Here is a 25,026-nt window from a genome sequence, read left to right on the forward strand (position 1 = left end):
GGCAGCTTCCAGATTGGCCTGAGCACTGAGGATTCGCGCTCCAGGACAGACTGGGAGTCTATGCCTGCTCTCTCGCCAACCCAGCAATGCAGCTGGGTTGTAGAAAGCTTCACTGCGCATGTAGGTTTGGTCGGTATGGGACAGCAGGCCATACCCATGTGCCCAGTGAAGGCATTGCCCAGCACTCCCCACCCAGCCTGTCACCACCCTGGTCCCGCCCCAAGCCTTGGCATAAGGAAAAATAAAAAGATAATAAAATGGGTTTTAAACCTGTTTTATTATAATTTTTATTTTTCACATATTTTCAAGTGCCAATGGGCCTCTTGGGGGGGCAACGCTCCTCCACCAAAGCGGAGAAGCCGCAGATGATCAGAACACTCCTGTACCTGTAGAAGACTTGCAGTTTGAGAAGGACGATTAGCCTTCATTCCAGGCTAATCTGAGTGACTCCAAGGGTCAGTTGGCTGACCTCCAGTGACACAACACGCTTCCGAGACCTGGGTGTGAGAAGTTGGCCTGGCATATGATGTCCACTATTCTAGTGGGCACCTTGCACCAGTCAAAACAACCCTATTGATGGTAGGTTTAAAGTCAACCTTATAGAAAGCTATCCTTGTGGTAGTTGTGGAGAGCAGCCTTCAGGCTAAGTCTTCAAAGGAATGTAAAGTGGCTTGTTTTACCAGTCTATAGTCTCTTGAACAATCAAATGAAAGTACTCCACATAAGGTGTATATCAAATATATATGTATTTATTCTAAACACAACCCCTCTGTTCTCTTTATGAGGCTAGAGGTAAAAGTACAATACAAGGTTAGTTAGCATACGATAAGTGGAGAAGTGTGGCTCAATGGTTAGAGTGGCAGACTCTGATGCAGAGGTCTAGCCCGGGACCAGGGTTCAATTCCCCGCCTCGGCAGGTCTTGGGCTCAAAAATTCCACGGACCTGATAATTCTCGCCTCGGTGCCTATTCCAATCATGGAATCCCACTCTGCAACTCTGGGCAATATCTTGCTTAATCTCCACAACGGCCCCCACAACGCTAAGGATGCCTGGCCTCCACCTTGGGGGTGCCCAGGAGTGGACGCCTCACAGGGAAAGCCAGGATGGGTTCCACAGTGGTATTCGTACAAGCTCCTTGAGACCCTTGCGGGTGAGTAGTGCTCTATACAAGTATCAATTTACATTTACAATTTACATTACACTATACGTTATGCCCTAGGGGCCTCATAAACCATATACTAAAAAAATGGTATAAGAACCACGTGACGGATAGAAGTGAGGGCCTGTAGAACCGCTGGGGAAACCAGGAACCACCCAAGGTAGGGAAGCAGGAGACCCACGGGGGACGTGTGCAGTGTCTAAACACAGCCGCAAATCACCATTGACTTTTATGGAGGAAAAGCAAGTTACAATTTTAAAGATTAAGGACACTTAGAGGTGAACTACGATGGAACCCTTTTAGACTAGGACACTTCGAGAGTCAAGACCCACGGGAGCACCGTAGTACTCGTGTTACCTCACCCAGGAAAGCAGGGTGCATAGGTGTCTTTTGGTGTCGGGTTTCATCACCGATTCCAATGGAGATCTGCGAAGACGTGCTGCAGGCGTCCAGAGGAAAAGTGTCTGGGTGGATCCAAAGGTGGATCAGAGATGTGAAGAACCTGAAAGCAGAGGGGACAGAGTCTGGATCACTAGCCAGTGACCAGGATGGCGACAAGAAGATGCCAGCAGATGTCGGGAGCTTTCAAGTGGAGAAGGTGGAGCTTGACTCTTCAGCCACGAGGACCATGAGGCGTCTGCGACAACTAGGAGCTGGATTCGAGCTGCCACGAAGGATGTCGTGTGCTGCAGCGTCGGAATCCAGATTGGACCCAACAAGCCTTGGCAACAGCAACCCACGCAAGATGGCAAGATTGGCTTTTGTGCAGACCAGCTAAGTCTGAGTGACTCACCCTTTGGAGGGGAGTCAGAGCACGTCTGGAGCAAGCAGGAAGGTTTAAGAAACAAAGTATTGTCCTTCGTGGGGATCCACTAGCTAATGGACTAGAGATCCCAAAGGAGCTTCGTGCTGCAGTGAAGAAAGGGGGCTCACAGGTCACTCGTGGAGTGCAGGCCTCTGTGCTTCAGTGCAAAAGGTGCTCGGGCAGGAGCTTCAAATACCCCAATGCACAACTTCCGGAAACTTCGAGAAGTAGGTGCAGTTGCAGAATTGAAGGATGTCCAGGAGTTCCGGTCTCACGTCTCTCGTGTCAGCTACAGGTCTCAGCTTCAGAGATGTCTGGAAGTTCATGTCCTGTGTCACAGATTCGTCGGGATCCGGCAGGAGCCTCGAAAATGCAGACCAGCAAGATGCTTCTTTGATGCCTGTTTGAACAGGGAGGTCACTCCTTGACCCCAAGAGAGATTTCTTCCGTCTTCCAGTTGATATGGAATGTCGAAGGTCCAAGATATATGTTGCAGAGTTTCGTTCAGGGTAATCTAAAGTCCTAGGGTCTGGGTTCCTATACTTATACTAAGTTTAGGGAATGGACTAACGCTATGGCCCCACCTATGGGAGGGCCTGGGAAGGGTGGTTACACCCCTTCCCCTTTGTCCAGTTTTGCATTAGAGCTGGGGCTGAGTGCCCCAGCAACCAGTTTGAACTGGGAAATGAATGGAGCACCTTGTGTGCCGTAGGCAGTGTCTGAAAAGCATTCAACTAATGCAACCCACCCTGCCCCAATACACTAAAGCCTGTCTGAGGAGGTGCTAACTCCTCCCTGGACAGGAAAACTATTGTCCAGGCCTCCCCTACCGGAGTTTCATCCAGCAGCAGGAGGTCAGAATCGTGTCTGTGGCAGCAGCATCCATTTTGTGATGCTGAGACTCTGTTTAACTTTAACCGGGTATATCAGTGTGTACATGTCTTCTATCTCTAGAAGGGTAGAATGCTACCCCGGCCGCCAGAACTGGAGATATTTCCGAAAGCTGCAGAGGCGCTCAGCTCATGCTAGGGCACCCTCTCACACAAACCAAGCACTCTGCCTTCAGGATTGTCAAGGCCTGCAATAGGAGTGACTTATAGGTTAATATGTGTCTATATATGTAGGTAGATATAGGTATACTATATCTAAGTAAGGGGTGATGACACCACCTTACCCAGGCTGCCAGTGCAGACCTGTGGTACCATTTTGGAAGGCTTCCCAGGGGTGGCAAAATACATGCTTCAGCCCCTGGCAGGCCTCTGGGGTACCTATGCCCTGGGTACCTAAAGTACCATATACAGGAACTCACAAGGGTGGCCCGGTAGCCAATCTGGTATGTACCTAAAGTACATGGTATCAATTTAGAGAGAGGACAGCTAGGCTGTGGTCCTGACTAAAGTAAAAAAAACAGTGAAACACAGCAAAAAGTGGGGGTAACCATAGGAAGCAGACCCTAAACAACACCCCCCAAACGCAGGGACATTAAACTAACCTTGACCAGTTGAGTCTTCATGTTCTAAGTGGAAATATCTGGAGAGTCCATCTGCATTGGTATGGTTACTCCCAGGTCTATGTTCCACTGTATAGTCCATCCCCTGTAGGGAAATGGACCACCTGAGCAGTTTGGGATTTTCTCCCTTCATCTGTTTTAGCCATAAGAGGGGCCTATGGTCTGTCTGAACTGTGAAGTGAGTGCCAAACAAGTATGGCCTCAGCTTCTTCAGAGCCCAAACCACAGCAAAGGCCTCCCTCTCAATAGCTGACCAACGTTTCTCTCCAGGGGTCAGCCTTCTGCTAATAAAAGCTACTGGCTGGTCCTGACCCTCATCATTCAATTGTGATAGCACAGCCCCTCCCCCCAACTCAGAAGCATCTGTTTGGACAATGAATTCCTTGGAGTAGTTAGGACTTTGCAGAATTTGAGCAGTGCACATATCCTGCTTAAAGTCATCAAATGCCTTTTGACAGCTGACTGTCCACTGAACTTTCTTAGGCATTCTTTTAGAAGTTACGTTTATTCAGGGGTGTCACTATGGAACCATACCCGTTGACAAATCTCGTATAGTACCCAGTCTAGGCCCAAGAAAGTTCTGACCTGAGTCTGGGTGGTTGGAGCAACCCAGTCCATTATGGTCTGGATTTTGTTCTGCAATGGTTAAATCTGGCCTCCACCTACAAGGTGGTCCAGGTACACAACCGGACTCTGTCCTATATGGCACTTAGTAGCCTTGACGTTAGGCCTGCCTTCTGCAGGGCCCCCAAAACATTTTTCAGGTGGATCAGGTAATCTTCCCAGGTGGAGCTAAAGACAGCAATATCATCAAGATAAGCTGCACTATTGCTTTCCAGGCCTGTTAAGACTTTATTCACCAACCTTTGAAATGTGGCAGGTGCATCTTTCAGACCAAATGCCATTACCACAATTTGATAATGTCCACTAGGGGGTTGGAAGTGCTGTTTTTGGCTTTGCATCATCAGCTAGTCTGATCTGCCAGTAGCCAGCTGTTAGATAAAATGTGCTCAGAAATTTGGCAGATTCCAACATATCTCTGAGCTCATCTGCTTTTGGAATTGGATGGGCATCAGTCCTAGTGACTGCATTGAGACCTCTGTAGTCTACACAAAACCTCATCTCTCTCTTACCACCCTGGGTGTGAGGTTTGAGTACTGGACTACCGGGCTAGCCCAAGGGCTATCGGAAGGTTCAATCACTCCCAGATCCAACTTTTTCTGAACTTCTGTCCTGATACAGTCCCTGACATGATCAGGTTGCCTGTAAATCTTATTTTTAACAGGCAGACTGTCCCCAGTGTCCACTTCATGAGTGCACCAGGTAGTCTGACTTGAAGTCAGTGAAAACATATGTCTGTACTGTTGTGGAACTTATCTGCAATCAGCTTGCGGCTGGTCAGTGAGGCTGCCAGCCAAGGCTTCTCCATCAACTGATCCATCATCAGGGCTCTAAAAGAGCAGGTTTGGGAGAGGGTCACTCTCTTCCTCCTGTCCTTCATCAGTAGCCATGAGCAAGCCCGTGTTTGCCCTGTCAACATATGGTTTCCGTCTGTTGACATGAAGCACCCTATGGGGGCTCCTGGGAGTTCCAAGATCTACCAAATAGGTAACCTCTTCCTTCCGTTCAACAATAGTGTGGGGTCCACTCCACTTGTCTTAGAGAGCTGCTGGGGCCATAGGCTCCAACACCCACACTTTCTGTCCTGGCTGGTATACGGTCTTTTGGTCATGCCAGGCTTTCTGTAATTCCTGGCTAGCCTCAAGGATTTTAGTTGCCTTTTTCATGTACTCAGCCATCCTGGAGCGGAGACCAAGTACATAGTCCACAATATCCTGTTTAGGGGGTTTGAGAGGTAACTCCATCCCTCCTTCACCAGACAAAGTGGTTCTCTGACAGGGTCCCCAAACAGAGTTCAAATGGGCTATAGCCAAACCCCTTCTGTGGAACCTCCCTGTATGTAAACAAAAGGCAGGGTAGCAGGATATCCCATCTCCGCCTGAGCTTTTCTGGGAGACCCTTAATCATACCCTTTAAGGTCTTGTTAAATCTTTCAACTAGACCATTGCACTGGGGATGATAGGGTGTGGTGAACTTGTAGTTCACTCCACACTCCTTCCACATTGCAGTCAGGTACCTAGACATAACGTTTACACCTCTGTCTGATACTACCTCCTTGAGAAAACTCACAAGAGGGATCTGGCCACGACAGGTGCTGTAGTGGTCCTAAGGGGAATAGCTTCTGGGTACCTGGTGGCATGATCGACTACCACCAGGATACACCTGTGCACAGATGCTTTCTGAAGATCCATTGGTCTAACAATATCAATCTCCACTCTTTCAAAGGGAACCCCCACCACAGGTAGTGGTATAAGGGGGGCCTTTGTAGTGCCACCTGATTTACCACTGACTTGGCAGGTTACACAGGAGCGACAAAACTCCTTTGTGTCTTCAGACATGTGGGGCCAGTGAAAGTGAGGGACAATCCTGTCCCAGTCCTATTCTGGCCAGGGATGTCCTGCTAGGGGAATATCATGGACTAGTGCCAATAGAAAGCCCCTGAATGCCAAAGTGATGACCAACCTCATGGAAGCACCAGGCTTGGGGTCTCTACTAACCCTGGGCGAAGAACTACGCTCCGTTCGCGGAGTTTGCGGAGTTTCGGCAACTCCGCGTTCCGCGGAGAACGCGTAGCTGTTGATTACTCCGCGATCCGGTGCGTAGCGTAGTTCTCGCGTGCTGAATAACATTATCGCGTGCGCGGCAATGGCTTACCTTGGTTCTGCGTTCGCTTTTTCCCGGTCGCGTGTGCCACCATGTTTGTAAACCCTCCCGCACAATTCCATGCGACTGTGCGAACGCGATAACGTCATTTGGATGCGCGATAGCGTCATAAGGACGCGCGAGGATGCTTGTTGGTAAGATCGAGTTGCCGAACACGCAGAAACTGCAATCTTGCACAGAATAACTCGCGAGCATGTTAAAAGTAAAACCATAATAAATTACCATTTTGGTTAGCAGAAAAGTGAGAAACCCCTTAAAGTTGTACCTTTGGCTGTATTTTTTGGGGGGAAGGAGTCCTCTTTTTGTTTCTACTCTTTTTTTGAAGAGTAAGGAGGAAGGGCCCTTGAGTTTACAACTTCCTGTTCCTGTCCACCAGGCTCCTCCCAGTGCTTTGTCCATGAGGAGCTCACTTTCATTTGGATTTTGAGCTGGAAGGATCACTTTCTGTGTGTGTTGGCTGCATTACTGCTTTTTCTTGGATTTTATTGAGGACTTTTGGATTTGGAATTCTCTTTTTCAAGTAAGTGTGAGTAATGTATGAGTGAGTATGATGTTGTAGACTTGTGTTTGTTTGATTTGAGATTTTTTTTAACTACAGTATTCAATCCTGGATTTAAATTATTGATGGGGGCCTGTACTTTTATGAGGTCCCAACTTGTATTTCTTTTTAAATTTCATCCAGGCTACATAGAGAGGTACCCATGGGTCCAATCATGTTTCTGTGGTCTGTGTTTAAATTTTTATTCAAGTTTGTAAACAAACATCATGGATGGCATTGGATTATGGTCATTATGCAATAGCAATGTCTGTTGTGGAATTTCTGTTTGTGTAATTTAAATGTTTTTATTTTTTTTAAGCCAATAGCTGACCCTAGTACTCCATGTAGTTACTGTGTAGGCATGCTTGAGTTCATTGTATTAACTTTCTGTGGTTGGCCTGGCCATGTGTTGGTGGCCATTTTATGTTTCCAGCCACTTTGCTCTTGCCATAGGCCTCCAACCTTGTGGCCTACTCTGCCAGTAGGCCAGAGGTACTACTCATAGGGTCATGAAAGTTAATCAACTGTTTTTGCGGTGTACCCTTAATTAGAAAATCATGGATGGCTTGGATTGATTTAGAAAATCTTATTTTTATGTGTGGGGTATTTCAGGTTTTGGGTGTGTTTAACTAATCTGTCAATTTCTGCAATTAGGTAACCCTAGGAATACAGCTTGGGTAGTTTTGGTAACTTCGCACAGTGTGAGAACGTGACCTTACATTTTTTGTCTTGTTCGCGCCTCAATGTTCGTGCTCGGGAACTCGATAACGACGTTTATACGAATTCGCGCTGCCGAACACGCCGATTTTGCAATCTCGCGAACAATATGTCCCGAGTTGCATAAAAGTTTCTCGAAAATGTTTAATGTGTTTTTTGTGCTACAAAAAGTCCTCATTTATGTGTCATTTGGTTGTAGTTTTCTCTTATTGGAGCATGGACCACTTCCAGTTTCTGTCCTCTATGTAATGATTTCTTGTTTATGGGTGGGGTGACCAATTTGGGTAGTGGTGTGTCCATTTTGTGAAGCTAAGCATTGTCCCTTTGCCATAAGCATTTATTGTCTGTCTTCTCTTTCTTTTCATGTTGTTGTGGGTGGCCAGGCCATGTGGTGGGGGCCATTTTGTGTGTACTTCCTTTGTGATGATTTTGCCATGTTGTTGTTGGTGGCCAGGCCATGTGGTGGCGGCCATTTTGTGTATGCTTCCTTTGTGACTGATTTTGCCATGTTGTTGTTGGTGGCCAGGCCATGTGATGGAGGCCATTTTGTGTATACATCCTTTGTGATTTTTCCATGTTGTTGTTGGTGGCCAGGCCCTATGGTGGCGGCCATTTTGTGTGTCCTTCCTTTGTGCTTTTGCCATAGGCATCCAAGGTTTTTGACTATTCTGGCAGTAGGGCAGAGGTACTACTACTCATAGCCATAGGTGCATTAAAGTTAATCAACTCTTTTTGTGGTGTATCTTTAATTACATCGTGTATGGCTTTGGATTGCTTCACATTTTTTTTATGTTGGTACTTTCAGCTTTTGGGTGTGTGTAACTAATATGGCACTCCCTGCCAGTAGGTAACCTTAAGAATACAGCTCGCGTACTTTTGGTAACGTCGCACAGTGTGGACACGAGACATTACATTTTTTGTCTTGTTCGCGCGCTCAATGTACTTGCTCGGGAACGCGATAACGACGTTTCATTCAATTCGTGCTGCCGAACACGCCGATTTTGCAATCTCGCGAACAATATGTCCCGAGTTGCATAAAAGTTTCTCGAAAATGTTTAATGTGTTTCTTGTGCTACAAAAAGTCCTCATTTATGTGTCATTTGGTTGTAGTTTTCTCTTATTGGAGCATGGACCACTTCCAGTTTCTGTCCTCTATGTAATGATTTCTTGTTTATGGGTGGGGTGACCAATTTTGGCGGTGGTGTGTCCATTTTGTGAAGCTAAGCATTGTCCCTTTGCCATAGGCATTTATCGTCTGTCTTCTCTTTCTTTTCATGTTGTTGTGGGTGGCCAGGCCATGTGGTGGGGGCCATTTTGTGTGTACTTCCTTTGTGATGATTTTGCCATGTTGTTGTTGGTGGCCAGGCTATGTGGTGGCGGCCATTTTGTGTATGCTTTCTTTGTGACTGATTTTGCCATGTTGTTGTTGGTGGCCAGGCCATGTGGTGGAGGCCATTTTGTGTATGCTTTCTTTGTGACTGATTTTTCCATGTTGTTGTTGGTGGCCAGGCCCTATGGTGGCGGCCATTTTGTGTGTCCTTCCTTTGTGCTTTTGCCATAGGCATCCAAGGTTTTTGACTATTCTGGCAGTAGCGCAGAGGTACTACTACTCATAGCCATAGGTGCATTAAAGTTAATCAACTCTTTTTGTGGTGTATCTTTAATTACATCGTGTATGGCTTTGGATTGCTTCACATTTTTTTTTTTGTTGGTACTTTCAGCTTTTGGGTGTGTGTAACTAATATGGCACTCCCTGTCAGTAGGTAACCTTAGGAATACAGCTTGCGTACTTTTGGTAACGTCGCACAGTGTGGACACGCGACATTACATTTTTTGTCTTGTTCGCGCGCTCAATGTACTTGCTCGGGAACGCGAAAACGACGTTTCATTCAATTCGCGCTGCCGAACACGCCGATTTTGCAATCTCGCGAACAATATGTCCCGAGTTGCATAAAAGTTTCTCGAAAATGTTGAATGTGTTTCTTGTGCACCCAAAAAAACTGGGGTTGTCATTTGGTTGTAGTTTTTGGAGCATGGAACAATTCCTGTGTCTATCTTCTTGTTTCTGGGTGGGCTGACCACGTGGGCAGTGGTGCAGCTACTTTGTGAAGCAAAGCAAAGCATTGTCCCTTTCCCATAGGCATTTATTGTCTGTCTTCTCTTTTCTCTTTCTTTTCATGTTGCTGTGGGTGGCCAGGCCATGTGGTGGTGGCCATTTTGTAGGTACTTCCTTTGTGCATTTATCATTGGCCTCCCAGCTTTTGGTCTGATCTGACAGTAGGCCAGAGTCCCAGAGGTAGTAGTTAGCGGGGGTGCTTTATGTAGCTGTTTCTATTCGGTCTATTCAATTAACATCATTAGGGCATGTGTGTATGGCATTGCATTCCCAAATGTGTTGTCTGGGCAGGGGTGTAGTAACTTTTTTGTGTGTGTAATAATTTTATGCCTTGTATGTGTTTTTGCGGTGTAGGTTTACAACCTCTTAGCCATGGGGTATTTTATTCCTTGCATTAACCTGTCATGTGTAGCAGGCATCCTCCTTTTTCTGTCCATATTGGTATATATAGGCCTGCTTGACTTTATTGGTTCTTTCTGGACTTCACGTGGCTGGGAGCTGTGGTGCTGGTAGTATTAGTCTTCTGTTTTGTGTTTTATACATTGGCCTGTGTGTCTTTCAATTGTTCATGTTGGCTTACTGCTTGTTTGACTGATGTTGTTCTGCCTTCTTTGCTTGTAGGTGCACAAAAAAAGACTGAGGAGGTGCTGGTTGTTTTCATCCATCGCCCGTTCTACTGCCAGACGGACGTCCTTCAGTTGTACGCCACGTGTGGTGTGTGACTCATCTGACCAGACATCTCTGCAATTTGTGCTACTGAGTGCTGCTGTGTGCTGACATCAGAAGAAGATGGGCCCTAAGAAAGCAGGTACCAGGTCCTCCACCACCAAGAAAGTTGCTGAGAAGAAGGTACAGAAGAAGGAAGTGTCACTTAAGTCTGGTATGGACCCCAAAACCTTTTTTGGGCCCCCAAAAGGTACGCCTGCAGCAGAGGTGTCCGGGGTGCAAGCTGGGGCCAGCACATCGGCATTAGCGGGGGCAAGCCACCAACCCAGGGCCAAGCCCATGAGGGTCGAAGAGGTAGCCAGCCTAGTGTTACAAAGCAGTGATACTGAGCCTGAACTAAACTTATCGCCGTCTCAAAGTAGTACACAATCCACGCAAGATGAAAGTGCTCAACAACCACCGGCAGCAGTAGATGTTCAACAACCACAACCACTTCCCGCAATAGTTGTTGAACAACCACAACCACCGCCCGCAATTGTTGTTCAACAACAACCAAATCCCACAATAGTAGTTGTTGAAGAACCACAGCCCGCAATAGTACTTCCTCAAGAACAACAACCACCATCTCCGCACGCAATAGTAGTAGTTGTTCCTCCCGAAGTCGGGGCAGTTCAGGAAGTAGAGCCTCATTCCGAGCAAGAAGGAGAGGAAGCCACTTCTGGAGGTGATCTATTGTCTTTCAATTCACCAAGGGAAAGGAGGGTTAGTGGCAGTGCATCGAGTTCTTCGCCAAGCATCCCTTCAGATGACCTTGATAAGGATTGGCATCCACAACTATCTGAGCATTCAAAGGAGAGATATCCCAAGACCAGGCTAGAAAAAAGGAAGGATCCACCAAGGCTTGAACTTATGGAGGTCGATGTAGGTGAGCAGGATACTGCTGGTGATAAAGACGGGTCTGACACTGTCATCATCACGAGCGTTATTCCTGGTGCAGAGGATGTAGAGACCAACATTTTCACCCTATCCAGAAGGGCTGCGATTAGTGATGAGCAGGTAGCACGTATAACTCCTACACACTCAGCACCCAAAGTAACACCAGCTCCCATTTTTTCATCAGCGAAGGCCCGGCAGCGTCCGACATCCAGCACAAGCGCCACCTCAACAGAAGGAGGTAGTGGCAGTACTAGTACTGAGCTGTCACATAGGGAAATTCAACAAAAATCCTCCAGTTCATCCGCCATTGGAAGTGGGTCCTCTTCTTATGGCAGGAGACAAAAGTTTACCTCCCCAGTGTGGGACTTCTTTACGGTTCATCCACATCAGGAGAACATTGCTATATGCACCATTTGTCATGTCAATGTTAGTCGTGGTAAGATTGGTACAAACTATGGTACTGGAGGCCAAACGACCCATTTGAAAAAAACACACTTAATCACGTGGGAGAACCACCTTGCAAGCTTAAAAAATGTAAGCACTGGTGTTGGTGGGGATACAGTACTACAAGGTCCACTCATGGTTGACCAGGAGGAAGAAGAGGGAGACGATGACCTTCTATCTGGGAGTGGTACACAAATGAGCCGTGTCACCAGCACTGGAGTGGTACAGTCCACATCCTCCGCATCAGCAACTTCTCAGTGGCACCAGAGTCAGCCGGAGACACCAAGGAGTGCAAAGTCTGCGATGCAAGGTGGTCCGTCTAGCATAACTGAAAGAAATACCAAGCAGCGTACCATTACTAGCATGTTTAGGCAGGAGGGAAAGTACGAGCGGAACCACCCAATAGCACGTTTGTACAATGCGAAACTTGCAAAAATGTTGGCACTCGACCTTCTCCCATTTTCATTTGTTGAGGCAGTGGGATTTCGGGAATTAGTGGCAACACTCTGCCCAAAATGGAACGTTCCCAGTCGCTACTATTTTGCAAGAGTTGCTATTCCAGCACTACACCACGACGTGCTGGAATTGATTGGGAAAGCCTTACAACAGAGTGTTGTCCATTGTATCTACCTGACAACAGACATGTGGAGCAGTTACGAAGCCACGGATTACATGTGCATCACCGCACACTGGATCTCTTTTGCAGGTGTTAAAGACAAGTTAACTTCAGGCCTTGACGTTGCTGGGATTTTTAATGATACTCGCAGACATGCAACTGTAGCCATGTTTGGTATGGAGAAAACTCATACTGCTGAAAACATTTTGTCTGAGTTTAACAGCAAGGTCTTTGAATGGCTGCAACCAAGAGGCCTTAAGATTGGTTTTGTTGCCACCGACAATGGCAGTAATGTAGTGAAGGCAATGAGAGAAGGACATTATTTCAGGGTACCCTGTTTGGCACACTGCATTAACTTAGTCGTGCAAGACTTTCTGAAAACTGAAACCAAAGTCAGCAACATACTGACCATCTGCAGAAGAATATGCACGCATTTTAACCATTCTTTTAAAGCACGGAAGCTGCTACGGGTCATTCAGCGTGAGCATAAATTGCCAGTCAAAGCACTGATCCAGGAGGTCCCAACACGTTGGAACTCTACTTATTTCATGCTTGAGCGTCTCTTTGAGCAGTACATACCACTGAATGCTTATGTCATGTCAAGAAGATTAGGGGATCCTACTGTTAATCTTAAAACCCTGACCGTTGAGATGTGGCAGTGGGACATCATTAAATGCTTGACAGAGATGCTACTACCTTTTGAGGTCTTCACACGTGCAGTTAGCAGGGAGGACTGTACTATGGGCCAAGCCATCCCATTGTTGTACATGCTTGAGCAACAGCTGAAGGAGGTCTGTGAAACATACGAAGGTGACGAAGAAAAAGTTGATGCATATACCTTGGCCAAGGCCTTAGCCAACCGCTTATCTCTAAATGCAAGGCTTCAAATGATTGTGTCAGATCAACATTACATAACTGCAACAATGTTGGATCCACCGTACAAATTATTTGTCAGCAGTAGCGCAGTAATTCCTTTTTCAGATGGGGATGTTGCCAATTACAAAACTTCCATAGCTGTGGAAGCTAATGATTTAGAAACTGAACGGCTGTTACTTAAAGGCCTGCCAGTGCCAGCCCAGGACAGTCAAAGTACTCCAGGCCATCCTCCTGAGGCAAGTTCTTCAGAGCATGAGAGCAGTGCGTCTGCTTCCCAGCAGGCACCAACAGTACCAAAAGCAGCACCTACACGATCTGATTCAGCAGACACAACCAAAAGCATAACTGCTTTTTTTCTACAGAAAGGGATGGATAAGTCCGTTGCTGTTGCAAAGGGGAAAGAGGACCAGCAAAGCCGAGCACCAATGAACACTGAGCGGATGGTTCAGGCCTATCTGGATGACACAACAGAGGTGTTCATGGAGCAAAGCCCATTGGTCTATTGGTATGAAAGAAGGAGACAGTGGCCAATGCTGAGCAGGCTGGCGATAAAGTATCTGGCTTGTCCTGTAGCCAGTGTCCCTTCTGAGCGGGTTTTCAGTGCTGCTGGTGCCATTGTGACATCGAAAAGGACCAGTCTCTCCCCCAAAAGCGTGGACAGGCTGACAATGATAAAAATGAATCAACACTTCATACCACCAGACTATAAAGTATGTGAATCAGAGCAGGATGAAGAAAGCGAGTCCGAAGACATCATCACTACTGTGTTACATGACCTACTTCTGTCCGAACCCCCAGAGTTTGAGGACGAGCTCCTCTTCCCTGACAACTAGGCTTTTAAATTGTTACTTTCTCCCTTCCTTTATTTGTGTTATTTATTTTCTTATTACCAATGGCTTTCTGGTGCAAAACTGCTAATAAAAACCACAACCAAATCCATCCCCACCACTGATTCTTTTTATGTACCTACTGGAGTTGCACGCCTGTGCATTTATTTTCACTGTATCTTTTTATTTACCTCCTGGAGTTGCACGCCTGTGCATTTATGTTCCATGTTGACTGCACTCCTCAGAGTCTTGCTCTATCTTCTTGACTCCCACTCAAGTCAATACAATTCCATCTTGCCAGCCATACATTGTATGTTGTAGATGGATTATAGTACAATAATGTAGCCTCTAACAGTCCCTCCATAACAAGTGAACCGTACATGACTACAGCCATCCTCTATTTCATTTGAAATCTGCAACTCATCACTGTCTTACTCTTAAGGCTACCACCTCTGTCTGCAGGCATTCATAGACGACTCTTCAGTGGCAAAACTTGAGCAGGCATCCACAACTGAAGTCAACTTGTTGTGACTCGTCATTACTTTTAAAAGGCTCGGCAGCATCTGTGATCAATCATCTGACAGTGAAAGAGAAGAGCAAGACTGGTATATTAAATGAATGATGCCATGCATTTCATTGGATGTTTTGCTGACTCTGAGCAAATGTGCATGGAGTTGAAGTATACTAGTAACTTCAGACTCACATGATAGCCAATTTTTCCATGTTATTTAATAATATAAATTATTTACGCACTTGTGTTCCTACTACTACAGGTGCAGTCAGGACTTAATTTATCGTAGTCACTCACTACAGACTGAGTTGCTGTTGCTGTTGGACTAGACGTGCCACACCTGATAATGATGGTGACCACCATATCTTTGCAGGCTGTCAGGCAGTTGGATCTGAGCTGATTGATGTACGATGTTTCTTGGAGTGGAATACAAGGTAATAAATACAAATAAGAGGCACAGCACAGTAGACCCAGGCTACTACATGTGTGTGCACTGTGCAGTGGTAGAGTACAATAGTGGTATGATTGATGACTGAGAATGACGCATTGATTTTGTTGATTAATTTTGTAAATGCTAGGTTGCTTTTTTATGCCCCTTTCTGTGGCTCAGTGAAATTTTTAGGGAAATGCAGTTTGTGTTACGGGCGACCCTGTGTCGTGGGCCTGTTCTGTGCTGGCTCCTGTCTTTTCTTGTACTTCTAGATTAATAATGATGTGCAACTAGTAGACTTATACATATTGTATCGAAGCCGCCTCAGTCTGAAAGTCCTCTCTTACGACTACTCCTCTTGTATTATTTTTTTGATCTTCACTGTATTACAATTTGTTTAGGTCATTCACATTCTTTTGTATTTGCCTTTTCTTTTTCAGGCTGGACGTTTTTCACCCACTGCTATTATACTATGAGCATCAACTCACCCTTACCACTAATCCTCATCATCAAGCAATTGGATGGCGGGAAACCAAGAATGATATTCAGCGTGTCCTTTTCCTACGTTTATTCCTTACATTCATTGGCTAGTGGATCAACATCATAAATCATCGTCTTCATTGTTTTGCTTTTGTTGTCTCCATGCGTACTGTTTTTCTTTCTCAAACCTTTCCCAAAACCCCCGTACCCATCCATTCAACAAACCCTAACCCTCTTCCCCCGGGCTGCGTGGTTTCATTGAGGTGTGATGTTTGTTACATTAAATATACACCAACAATTTGATCACGCGCTTGCTGGGGCAGATGTGGTGAAAGCAACAATAGGGAAATTTCAACAAGGCATGGCCAGGATCTTCTTCGGCTTCCCAACTCAAGCTCTGTGTATAATGCCAAATAATTTACCATTACCATCAAACAACGAATACATCTAATGAATTGGCGTCATTGTTTGGGTTTAAGTTTACAGCATTATGATTTAGAAAAGTTTGTTTGACGTTGCCATGAGTACTACAACTACAGTTGAACTTCTTATCTTCTCTTGCACTTAGTTACTAGTCCCCAAAACCATTGTTTTGTTTCAGTTTAGCAGTTGCAATATTGTTTTTGGGTCAGTCGTGTAATGTACTGTACTTAATACTTATACTACCCCCACATTGTCTGTCACGCAAATGACTGCCTCTTTCTTTTTGTCTCAAAATGCTACTGGCAGGGTCTGTCTACTACTAGTACTATCACAGAAGTTCAGAACCACAGATTCTTCTCCATTGTCTTGGGAAACAAATGCAGCCCTTGCAGTGCCACACTTCATTATCAATCATCATCAGCAATCACAGGTAAGATAAGTTTGCTGTGAGGTATAACGCAAGACAGACTGGTAGTTCTTCTAATACTACAAATATAACTCAGTGAGGGTTTACCGCATCTATCTGTCTGCATGTTAAAGATGTGGCCAATATATTTTTTTATTCGAAAGCACTGTCCGCTGACCTGCATGGCCAATTAAACCTTGTGATGTTGCACAACGTACATTATTTGGTGAAACAGTCCCCCCTCCACCCCCCCCAACAAACACAAATGAACTTCAAATGTTTTCTTTTGAACATAACTTTGTGTCTCATTTATTTTACCATAATATAAAGAAAGATGATACAAAAATAAAATATATATTAAATCTTACCCCACAGCTGTCCCTACCCTCCCCTAACCCTAACCAAATTTCCACGTTCAATGTAATGTAAACCCCAACACCCAATTCCCACCCACCAACAAAAGGATTGAAAAAGTGGCAAACAAACAGGGTCCATCTCAAAGCCGGCAGGGTTTTCAAGTGTTTGTCCACAATGAGCTTCACCCGCTCCTCTATTTCATCCTCAAGCCTCGCTACCCGGAGGAGAATCTTTGTTTGGAATTGACGGCACCTACATTGGCATGCATGTTGTGGGGGGGTGGCCGATGCTGAAAAAATCTGGCGGCGGGCGGCTGCCTGACCACGGCGACGTACTCCTGCAGGCTTGGGGGCCGGGGCATTGGAAGAGGCAGCAGCTGCTGCCGCCGCCTCCTCCTCCTCCTCGGCCTGAGCCACCAGCCGGCGGTAGGCCTCAACGATGGCCTGCAGTTTCCGCTGCCGGGCCCGGACTGCCAACTCCTTTCTTGTTGGTTTTGAAGGAGTAACTATGAAGAAAGAGACAGAATTGTTGTAATCCAAAATCCCAGCAAATCAAGAACACAAAATTTATTCAACACATAGTGGCACAGTACAGTAGCACTAGCAAGCAAGCTGAGTACAAAAAATGGTGTTGTATCTATCTTGAACATTTTACGGCCTATATAATTAATTTGTTGGACTTTTTGGCACGGCATTATGCCTGCCCTAGTAGCATGGGTGTACTTCAACGGTCACACACATACGAACACCTGTCTTTTTCATATCTCGTTTTATATCATATACTCTGTGCTTCTGGGAACAGTGACAGTCTCAAACTAACATTAATTAACAGGGGCCAGCTAGTACTAGTAAATGTCTAGTAGAGACTATCATTCTTTATATTGCGCAACAAACCTTAGGTGGTTTGTGTTTCGCCAGCAACGACCCGGAATGCATCCAGTCGTCCCCTTCTTCCCTTGCCTTTGGGTTTGACCAAAACACCGCTGCTGAGACTATCCACTACCCACCGATATTGGGTGTGTCTCCCACCCACGCAGGCAGCTGTGTTTTCCCCTTTCCATGCTTCCACAACAACCCATGCATCCGACTGCTATCAGCCACCTGCATTGCTGATTCCAAAGTATCCTTCTATATTAGATGATTGGTGCTTTTTCCTTGCTCCTTTCATCATACTTAAAATCGATCTCCTTAGTGTTAATCCATCGCGGTCATGTAATGTTGTGGATAAGACTTTTAGTCTGCCACCAACCTTTCACAGCTGAGTTGTAGTCAGATAGAAGAGGCCTGTTATTTTATCAATTCTCGCCGGTGGTAATGCTAAGCTTGGTAATGACAAATAAAGGTGGCGTCATATATTGTCCAGTAGAACTTCAAGTTCATTATAAATCTCAGAGTACAGTGAGGAAGTTTTCCCCACCCACCAAGTAATGCGGATCACTATTGAATGTAACTTACCATCGCCCACCGTTGTTGGCTCCTCCCCCACTGCTGCTGGTGCTGGTGTAGGTGCCTCTGGTCCTCCTGTCCCCTCCGGGATCGCCTCTGCTGACGCTGCGCCGCTGTCCCCGTCGGCACTGGTGGATGGTACCAGTTCTGCACCTATAAAAATAAGTACACCTTTTTAGATGGATGCACAGCACCCATTGTACTTGTTCACCAAGAATGGAGTTCTGCAAAACAGTTAAGTACAACGTAATCAGTAGTAGTCCACATTGCCTAGTACAGCAGAGTCACTACACATATTAGCATTCATTTGTTATGGTATGGTACCCAAGCTCATCTCATCTCTACTGCTACTCTAGTCCTTGGAAATTTAGACTGAACCATGTAACCAGTTTGTACATCAATGTCTACAGTTTTGCGCATGCTACCTCTCAGCTTGTTGTGCAGTACGAGAAGACGCCTTTGAGGCCACATGATTGTTCAAAGCATACACCTGAAGAGTTTGGAAAATAAAAAGGCCCGTATTTACTTTTTGAATGTGGATTGTGGAATCGAGTTTGCTTACAGCCTCAGGTTACACCTTTTTTTTTAGCATGACTGCTAAAAACTTGCATAAATGTATTTATTTTCATACTGTCTAACGTGCACCACTTTTGTCATTATTTTTCGGCAGATGAGAAGATTTCCTTCTACGAAACAGAGATTTCCAGAGCTTACCAAAAAGAGGCATATGTAACCAGTATACGTTCAATGGTGAGGGGTCTCCGACATTTCCCACATTTCCCTATCGTGCACTGGTAGCTGTACAAATGTAGATTACTTTATTCAGCCTTTTTTAACTCTGGATTTTTTCTGGTGGGCCTTGACATATTTCACGGAACAACTTAAAAACATTGATGTTACTTACTTAGTTACTTCTAACAAAATAAAGCTTTTGAAGTACCACATTGACTCGGAAGTATATTTTCAGTGTCTGTTGTCTTGTAGACTTACACGAGTGAGTGAGCAAAAGGGGGTTACTTAGGTTATGGATTGTGTAATAAACGCATTGGGCATCTTGGTATTGGGGTTCAGGAGTGGGATAATTGAATAATTGACCAATGACTGAGCCCATATAGGTTGTCGTTCAGTGAATTGTGGGTTCCTCAGAGTTCTGTGACTGAGGTGTAAGTAAGTAAGGTCCAACCTGCCTATCACCAACATCCAATTTTCTGGTGCATACATAGTTATGTATGTGACTGCATAGAAGAATAACCGCAAGAGTAGTAATGGTATACTAACGTTTACAAAATACTAGACCAACATCTGGATGCATACTTGGTTGGTGTCAATTGGCAAAGAAGAGACATTACAGAGGAAAAAGCATAAGACAGGATTGGACCCTGTGCCTACAGCTATTCTATCACAGATTTTTTGAAAAGATTAATACCTTAACTAAAGAGTGGGCAACAGGGCAAGCTTACCTACAGACAGTCTAGTAGTAGCACAGAGAGTCATAGCAGAGGCTCTTTGAAGGAACAGAAAGGCAGGGACAGATACCCAAAATTTTGGAAACATAATCAAAATCAAAAAAGCATTTGTCAAAATTTATTTAGGAATGAAATGTCATTAATCGGTTGGAAAAAAAAGCTCCGTTAGAAAGTTAGGGAAATATCATTGTTCCAAAAGAAAGCACTGTTGGACTTACTGGGGACAGCAGCAGGATCCTCAGTAGAGGAGCTCTGTGCCTGTGGTTCACCCGCCGACTCGGTCCCAGCCTTCTGCTTGCCCCTGGGTTCTGTGGTTCATGTAAGAAATAATAAAGAAAGAGAAAAACATTGAGTGCTGTGAAACATAGACATCATTTCAAAAACCACTGCTAGAACATTAAAAGAAACAAACATTGATCTACCAAATGACTACTGCCTTGCATGATTCACTGACTGTATATACTTGGAGAAAACAAATCAAATGTTCCATAAACATTCTGATTGCAGATTACTAAGTAACACAGAGGCAGTAACACCTGAACAACACCACCGATTCAAGAATGGGGTAATCAATTATCTGTAAGTAGGCATTTCTTTTTTATTTTTGCCAGCAAAATGCATAGATCACAAGGAGGAGACATGCTTAACTTTGTGCATACTAACACGAAATTGTACGTTCGTTGCATCATATTTTGTTCTGCTACTGACTGAATGCTACTGCTGCTAAGCCTACCCACTCACTAAACAAACTACATCAGTTCTATGGAGGGCTGAGGCAGGGGCGGCTCTAGGCTCATGGTGGTCCTGGGCAGGGAGCGTAGGTAGGGGGGCCCGGAAGAGGAGGTCGGGGCGGAGCACGGAGGCCAGTGAAGAGGGGGGAGTCAGGGTGTTTGGAAGTGGAACAGAGCCGGAGGCACCAAATCCCTGCCAGGGGCCGCCACGCAAATATGTATCCATCCTCAGAGGATTATTAAATTAAGGATATATATTGGTGTGGTGGCCCCTGGCGTTTGGTGGCCCTGTGCAGTTGCACAGCTTGCACATGCCTAAAGCCGGCCCTGGCTGAGGTAAGAAGAACAAAGTAACTTTAGCATTCATTGCCAGAGGAGGATTCATGCAGAAGAGAAGGCCGTGAAAAAAAAATGATACAATATGCAAACGACGTACAATTATCCATCAACCGCTATTTCACTGACGGACAAAGGAAGGACAAGACTCTATTAATAGCAATAACTAACTTCAGTTCTCTACAATAAAGAAAATCTCACATCAATAAACAGCAAAAGCTAGCGCCAAATTGAACACGCAAGAGTCAGTGAAGAAGCGCAGCACAGACCAGTGTCATACAATTACAGTAGATATAACGGAATACATCGGAAATGTAACTAGGAGCACCAGTCATCGCGTTACTTATTCAGCCAAGATTTAGAAAGATACAATAACAATACTTATACTACTATAGATATATATATATATATATATATATATATATATATATATATATATATATATATATATATATATATATATATATATATATATATATATACATATATACACACTTTTTTTTTTGGGTAGCCACTCACCAAGACCCACGACCTCGACACCAAGCAGGTCCAACAGGTCCTGCTCCCGGTCCAAAATGTCTGCCCAGCGGTGGGACAGCTGATGGTGGGTACGCCGGATACCGGAGCAGCGGAAGACTGCCCGGCGCACCTTCGCCCACCGCCGGAGACGCTCTTCAATCTGGTAGCCGGAGCCGGGCCTGCCGCCTGCTGCCAAGATCAAGGGGAGGTGGCGCTGGATAAAAAAGACCAGAGCAGCCACCTCCTCCTCCCCAAAAAGTTGGCGGGCCCTCACCCCTAGGGGGCGCATTCTGCCGCAAGGGAGCCGGGTTTTTTGGGGCACAGGCGCCTTGCCCTTTGAGCCGCCGCTGGTGCCCTTGACCATGGTTCTGGGTGGAGGGGAGAAGAAAAGTTCAAGACAAAAAGGTAGGGGAAAGAAGAAGCAAGGTAAAAGAAGGAAGTAAAATAAAACAATAGAAAAGTTGTAAAAGTAGAAATAAAATGAAAAATATAAACCTAGGCACAGAGAGAGATAGGTAATAACTAAAGAAAGTTTGAAAAAGTGGGTAAAAAGACCAGGATTGAAGAGATATGAGCTAGATGCTAAAGTAGGCCCAAAACCATAGCCAGAGTGTGTGATCCAAGATGGCTGCGCCCATCGCGACCGCGTGGGTAGGTTCGCGCGATATTTAGCGCGATCACGCACTTTTGTAGTGCGAACGAGAAGATGAGTTCCCGAACATGTCTTGCACAACCCGAACACGTTACTTGTGACCCGGAACAGGAAATAAGGGAACGCAAGCGGGCGGGACAAACCTCTTGGGTAACTTAGCGCGCTAGCCATCCCGAGCATGCAGGCAACGCCCCGAACACGCGCACCGCGCTCCCGAAGATGAAAAACGGTGCGCGAACGGGTCTAGCAAGCAACTACGCATGGCTGCGGAGCTACGCGTAGGTCACGGAGTGCAAGTGCGTCTTCGCGTAGCTCCGCGGAGTGCGACTCCGCGAACTACACCCAGGGTTAGTCTCTACTCTCTGAATACAGGAGTCCATCATTCCAATAGACTTTGTGGGTGCCACTAGCATTCCCAGCAGCCTCAGCAGCAGCTTGCTGTCTGAGGGGTTCAAGAGAAGGGTAGCTCAACTGCGCCTGACTCAGATCTGCCCTGGACGGGCCCCCTGTCCCCATAAACTCAACCTGATCAGGCTCAAGCTCCTCTGGGTCAGTTCCTTCTTCAGGCTCACAATCAGCTTCCTCAGAAGGCTGATACTCCCTCTGAGTCAGGGGGGGAGGCACTGCCTTAACCCTACTGCTCCTTTTCTTGGTAAGCAACTGGTCCATTATTCCAGAATCCAGAGCCTGTCCAGTGTTAGACTTTTTGACCTGTGACCTAGTCACTGCAAGGACATGTTCTGAGATACCTAACATTTCTGCATGGGTCCTATACTCCACTTCAGACCAGGCTTAAGTCTCTAGGTCATTGCCAAGCAAGCATTCTACAAGGAGGTCTGCACTGATCACAACCTTCTTAATGCTAGTTATCCCTCCCCAGGAGAAATTAACAACTGCCATACTATTGGTGGTACTGACGTTGCTAGCATTGATCACTTGGTAAGTCTCACCAAGTATGACTTGTCCAGGGTCCACAAAGTCTGGTGTCACTATTGTGACACTTGCCCCTGTGTCCCAGTAGGCCTCAGCCTTTTTGTCAATAATTAAGGGTGTTTGTCCGTACTTGCCCAGGTGTCTGGGGCACACATAGGAGGTCATATCCATGCCTCCGTCACAGATCAAAACAGCTTGAGTTGGCACTCTGACTAGGCCAGAGCTCATCTCAGATCCCAGGGTTAACCCTACTACACCCTTCTGCTGGGAACCACCACTTGTAGCTGTACTAGGGGGAAAAGTTGCCTTAGGGGCAATGGTGGCTGGAGCTGTCTCTTTTTTGGTGCACTCACTAGTCCAGTGAGTATTATTCTTACAAACCTTGCACCATGGTTTTCTTTGGCCTTCATTCTTTTTAGAATGGGGACCCCCATCATTAGAAGCTTTTGGAGGACCTTGTGAAGACTTCTGATCTTTACCTTTCTCCCCACCCTTTTGGTCTTGTCACCACCTTGGTTCTGTGCCTTCTGATTCACCCTGGTTCTGATCCATTTGTCTGCCTTCTTCCCCAATTCTTGGGGAGAGGTCAGATCAGAGTCAACCAAGTGCTGATGCAACAGCTGGTTCTGACAGTTATTAAGAATGTGTTCTCTCATGATCAGATTTTACAATCCTGTATAGTCACACTTTACTGCCCAGTAGCCAGCCCTCCAGAGCCTTAGTAGCACAACCTACAAAATCAACCCAGTCCTGAGTCAGTGTCTTTTGGGTATCTCTGAACTGTAACCTATACTGTTCAGTGGTTAGGCAAAACCCATCTATTAGAGCACTCTTCAGGACCTTGTGATCATCAGCATCCTCTTTTCTTACAGTGAGGAGCTTATCTCTACCTTTGTCTGCAAAGGAGAGCCACAAGATTGCTGCCCACTGCTCCAGGGGTTCCTTCTGTACTTTGCAGGCCCTCTCCAGTGCAGTAATCCATTTGTGGATGTCATCCCCAGTCTGATAGGGAGGGACAATCTTGTTTAGGTTTCTATGGTCATAAGACCTATCCCTACCACTAGGGATATTGCTGCCACCATGTGGCTCTAGCCCCAACCTTTTCCTCTCTCTTTCAAGAGCTAGGGTCTCCTTTTCTAAGGCTACTTCTTGTCTCCTTATCCTAAGTTTGGCTTCTTTCATCCTAGCTTCATGCTCCCTCTTCTCAAGTGAGGTACCCCTCCTATGAGAAGAGGCAAAAGACCCTATAGATGTGCCAGAATGGTTAGATTCCACTGAAGGTGATCTGTTCCTTCTGGGCACACCACCAACTCGACTTGGGGGGACAGGGCTTGGGCCACTTTGGCCTTCCTCGTCTCCAGTTAGAACTGGATTCTCCAGCTCTAGGTCATTGTCACCTGTCTGGTTGGCATCATTGTCAGAGTCTTGGTGAGGTAACTCTCCAGTGTTCTCTTCCTCTGACGCATTCACCCCATCTCCATTGCCTATCCTGTCAGGATCTGATGCTTTTTTCAAGTCATCTAACAATAATATGTCTATCAAGCGTTGGGTAGTGGGACTTTGCCCTTGCTTTAATTTTCTGATGGCACATAGACCCCTTAACTCTTGGAAGGAGAATGTGTCATACTTAGATGTCTGACCTTGGCTGACATCTGGCAGAAACCCACTAGGCCCTACCTTTAAAGCCATGACTAGTGAGGTGTGCCTACCTACACTATTTGGTTTCCTACTAAACCTCTCTAGTAGTTGCAGTCAGGGTGTGCTAAGCCCTTAACACCTACAACTTCTAAGTTCAGTAGAACTTACTGTATTCTTAGCTTGATTTATACGTACCTACTGGTACCTTTAGTGATTTTTCCAATGATAGTCTCAAGATTATCTGGTAAAAGAATGCATGCTGGAATCCCACAGCTGCCACCAATGTGAGAAGTTGGCCTGGCATATGATGTCCACTATTCTAGTGGGCACCTTGCACCAGTCCTAACGACCCTTATTGATGGTAGGTTTAAAGTCAACCTTATAGAAAGCTATCCTAGTGGTAGCTGTGGAGAGCAGCCTTCAGGCTAAGTCTTCAAAGGAATGTAAAGCAGCTTGTTTTACCAGTCATTTTTTTTTTAATTTTTCAAAAAGCCTTTATAGAGGAGCAGAAACATGACAGATACAAAGCACTGTGCAAGATCACAATACACAGCAGCAAAGTACAGACCAAATCGTTCAATGAATTACAGTGAAGTGCATTCTCAACAACTGAAGAAGCCAGGAATTGTAAAGTCGCAGCACCAAAGACCCAAGGTCGCATCCCCCCTAAGGGGACACACATAAAATAACAACATCAGTGAGGC

General features: G+C 45.7%; 1 protein-coding gene across 1 annotated transcript; it reads right to left on the reverse strand.

The window, feature by feature from the left end:
* Positions 1-424: 424 nt before the first annotated feature.
* Positions 425-24,373, reverse strand: LOC147697920 (uncharacterized). Its single transcript, XM_086936159.1, has 5 exons — positions 23,902-24,373; positions 19,732-19,821; positions 18,057-18,200; positions 16,732-17,107; positions 425-497 (listed from the first exon to the last, which is right to left on the reverse strand). Exons 1-5 carry the CDS (start codon positions 24,371-24,373, stop codon positions 425-427), a joined length of 1,155 nt encoding a protein of 384 aa, XP_086792285.1.
* Positions 24,374-25,026: the final 653 nt, after the last annotated feature.

The sequence above is a fragment of the Lissotriton vulgaris genome, chromosome 8 (genome assembly GCF_964263255.1).
Source record: "Lissotriton vulgaris chromosome 8, aLisVul1.2, whole genome shotgun sequence".
Classification (NCBI taxonomy): Eukaryota; Metazoa; Chordata; class Amphibia; order Caudata; family Salamandridae; genus Lissotriton; species Lissotriton vulgaris.

Bases quoted from the DNA above. Each gene is read 5' to 3' on its own strand.
- LOC147697920 (XM_086936159.1), bottom strand. From the start codon at position 24,373: ATGGCTTTAAAGGTAGGGCCTAGTGGGTTTCTGCCAGATGTCAGCCAA. The intron at 19,822-23,901 runs GTACCTCACTTG...CATGAACCACAG, and splicing joins TGCCTCTTCTCATAGGAGGG to AACCCAGGGGCAAGCAGAAG. The intron at 498-16,731 runs GTTTGTTTGCCA...TCTCACACCCAG, and splicing joins CCGGCTTTGAGATGGACCCT to GTCTCGGAAGCGTGTTGTGT.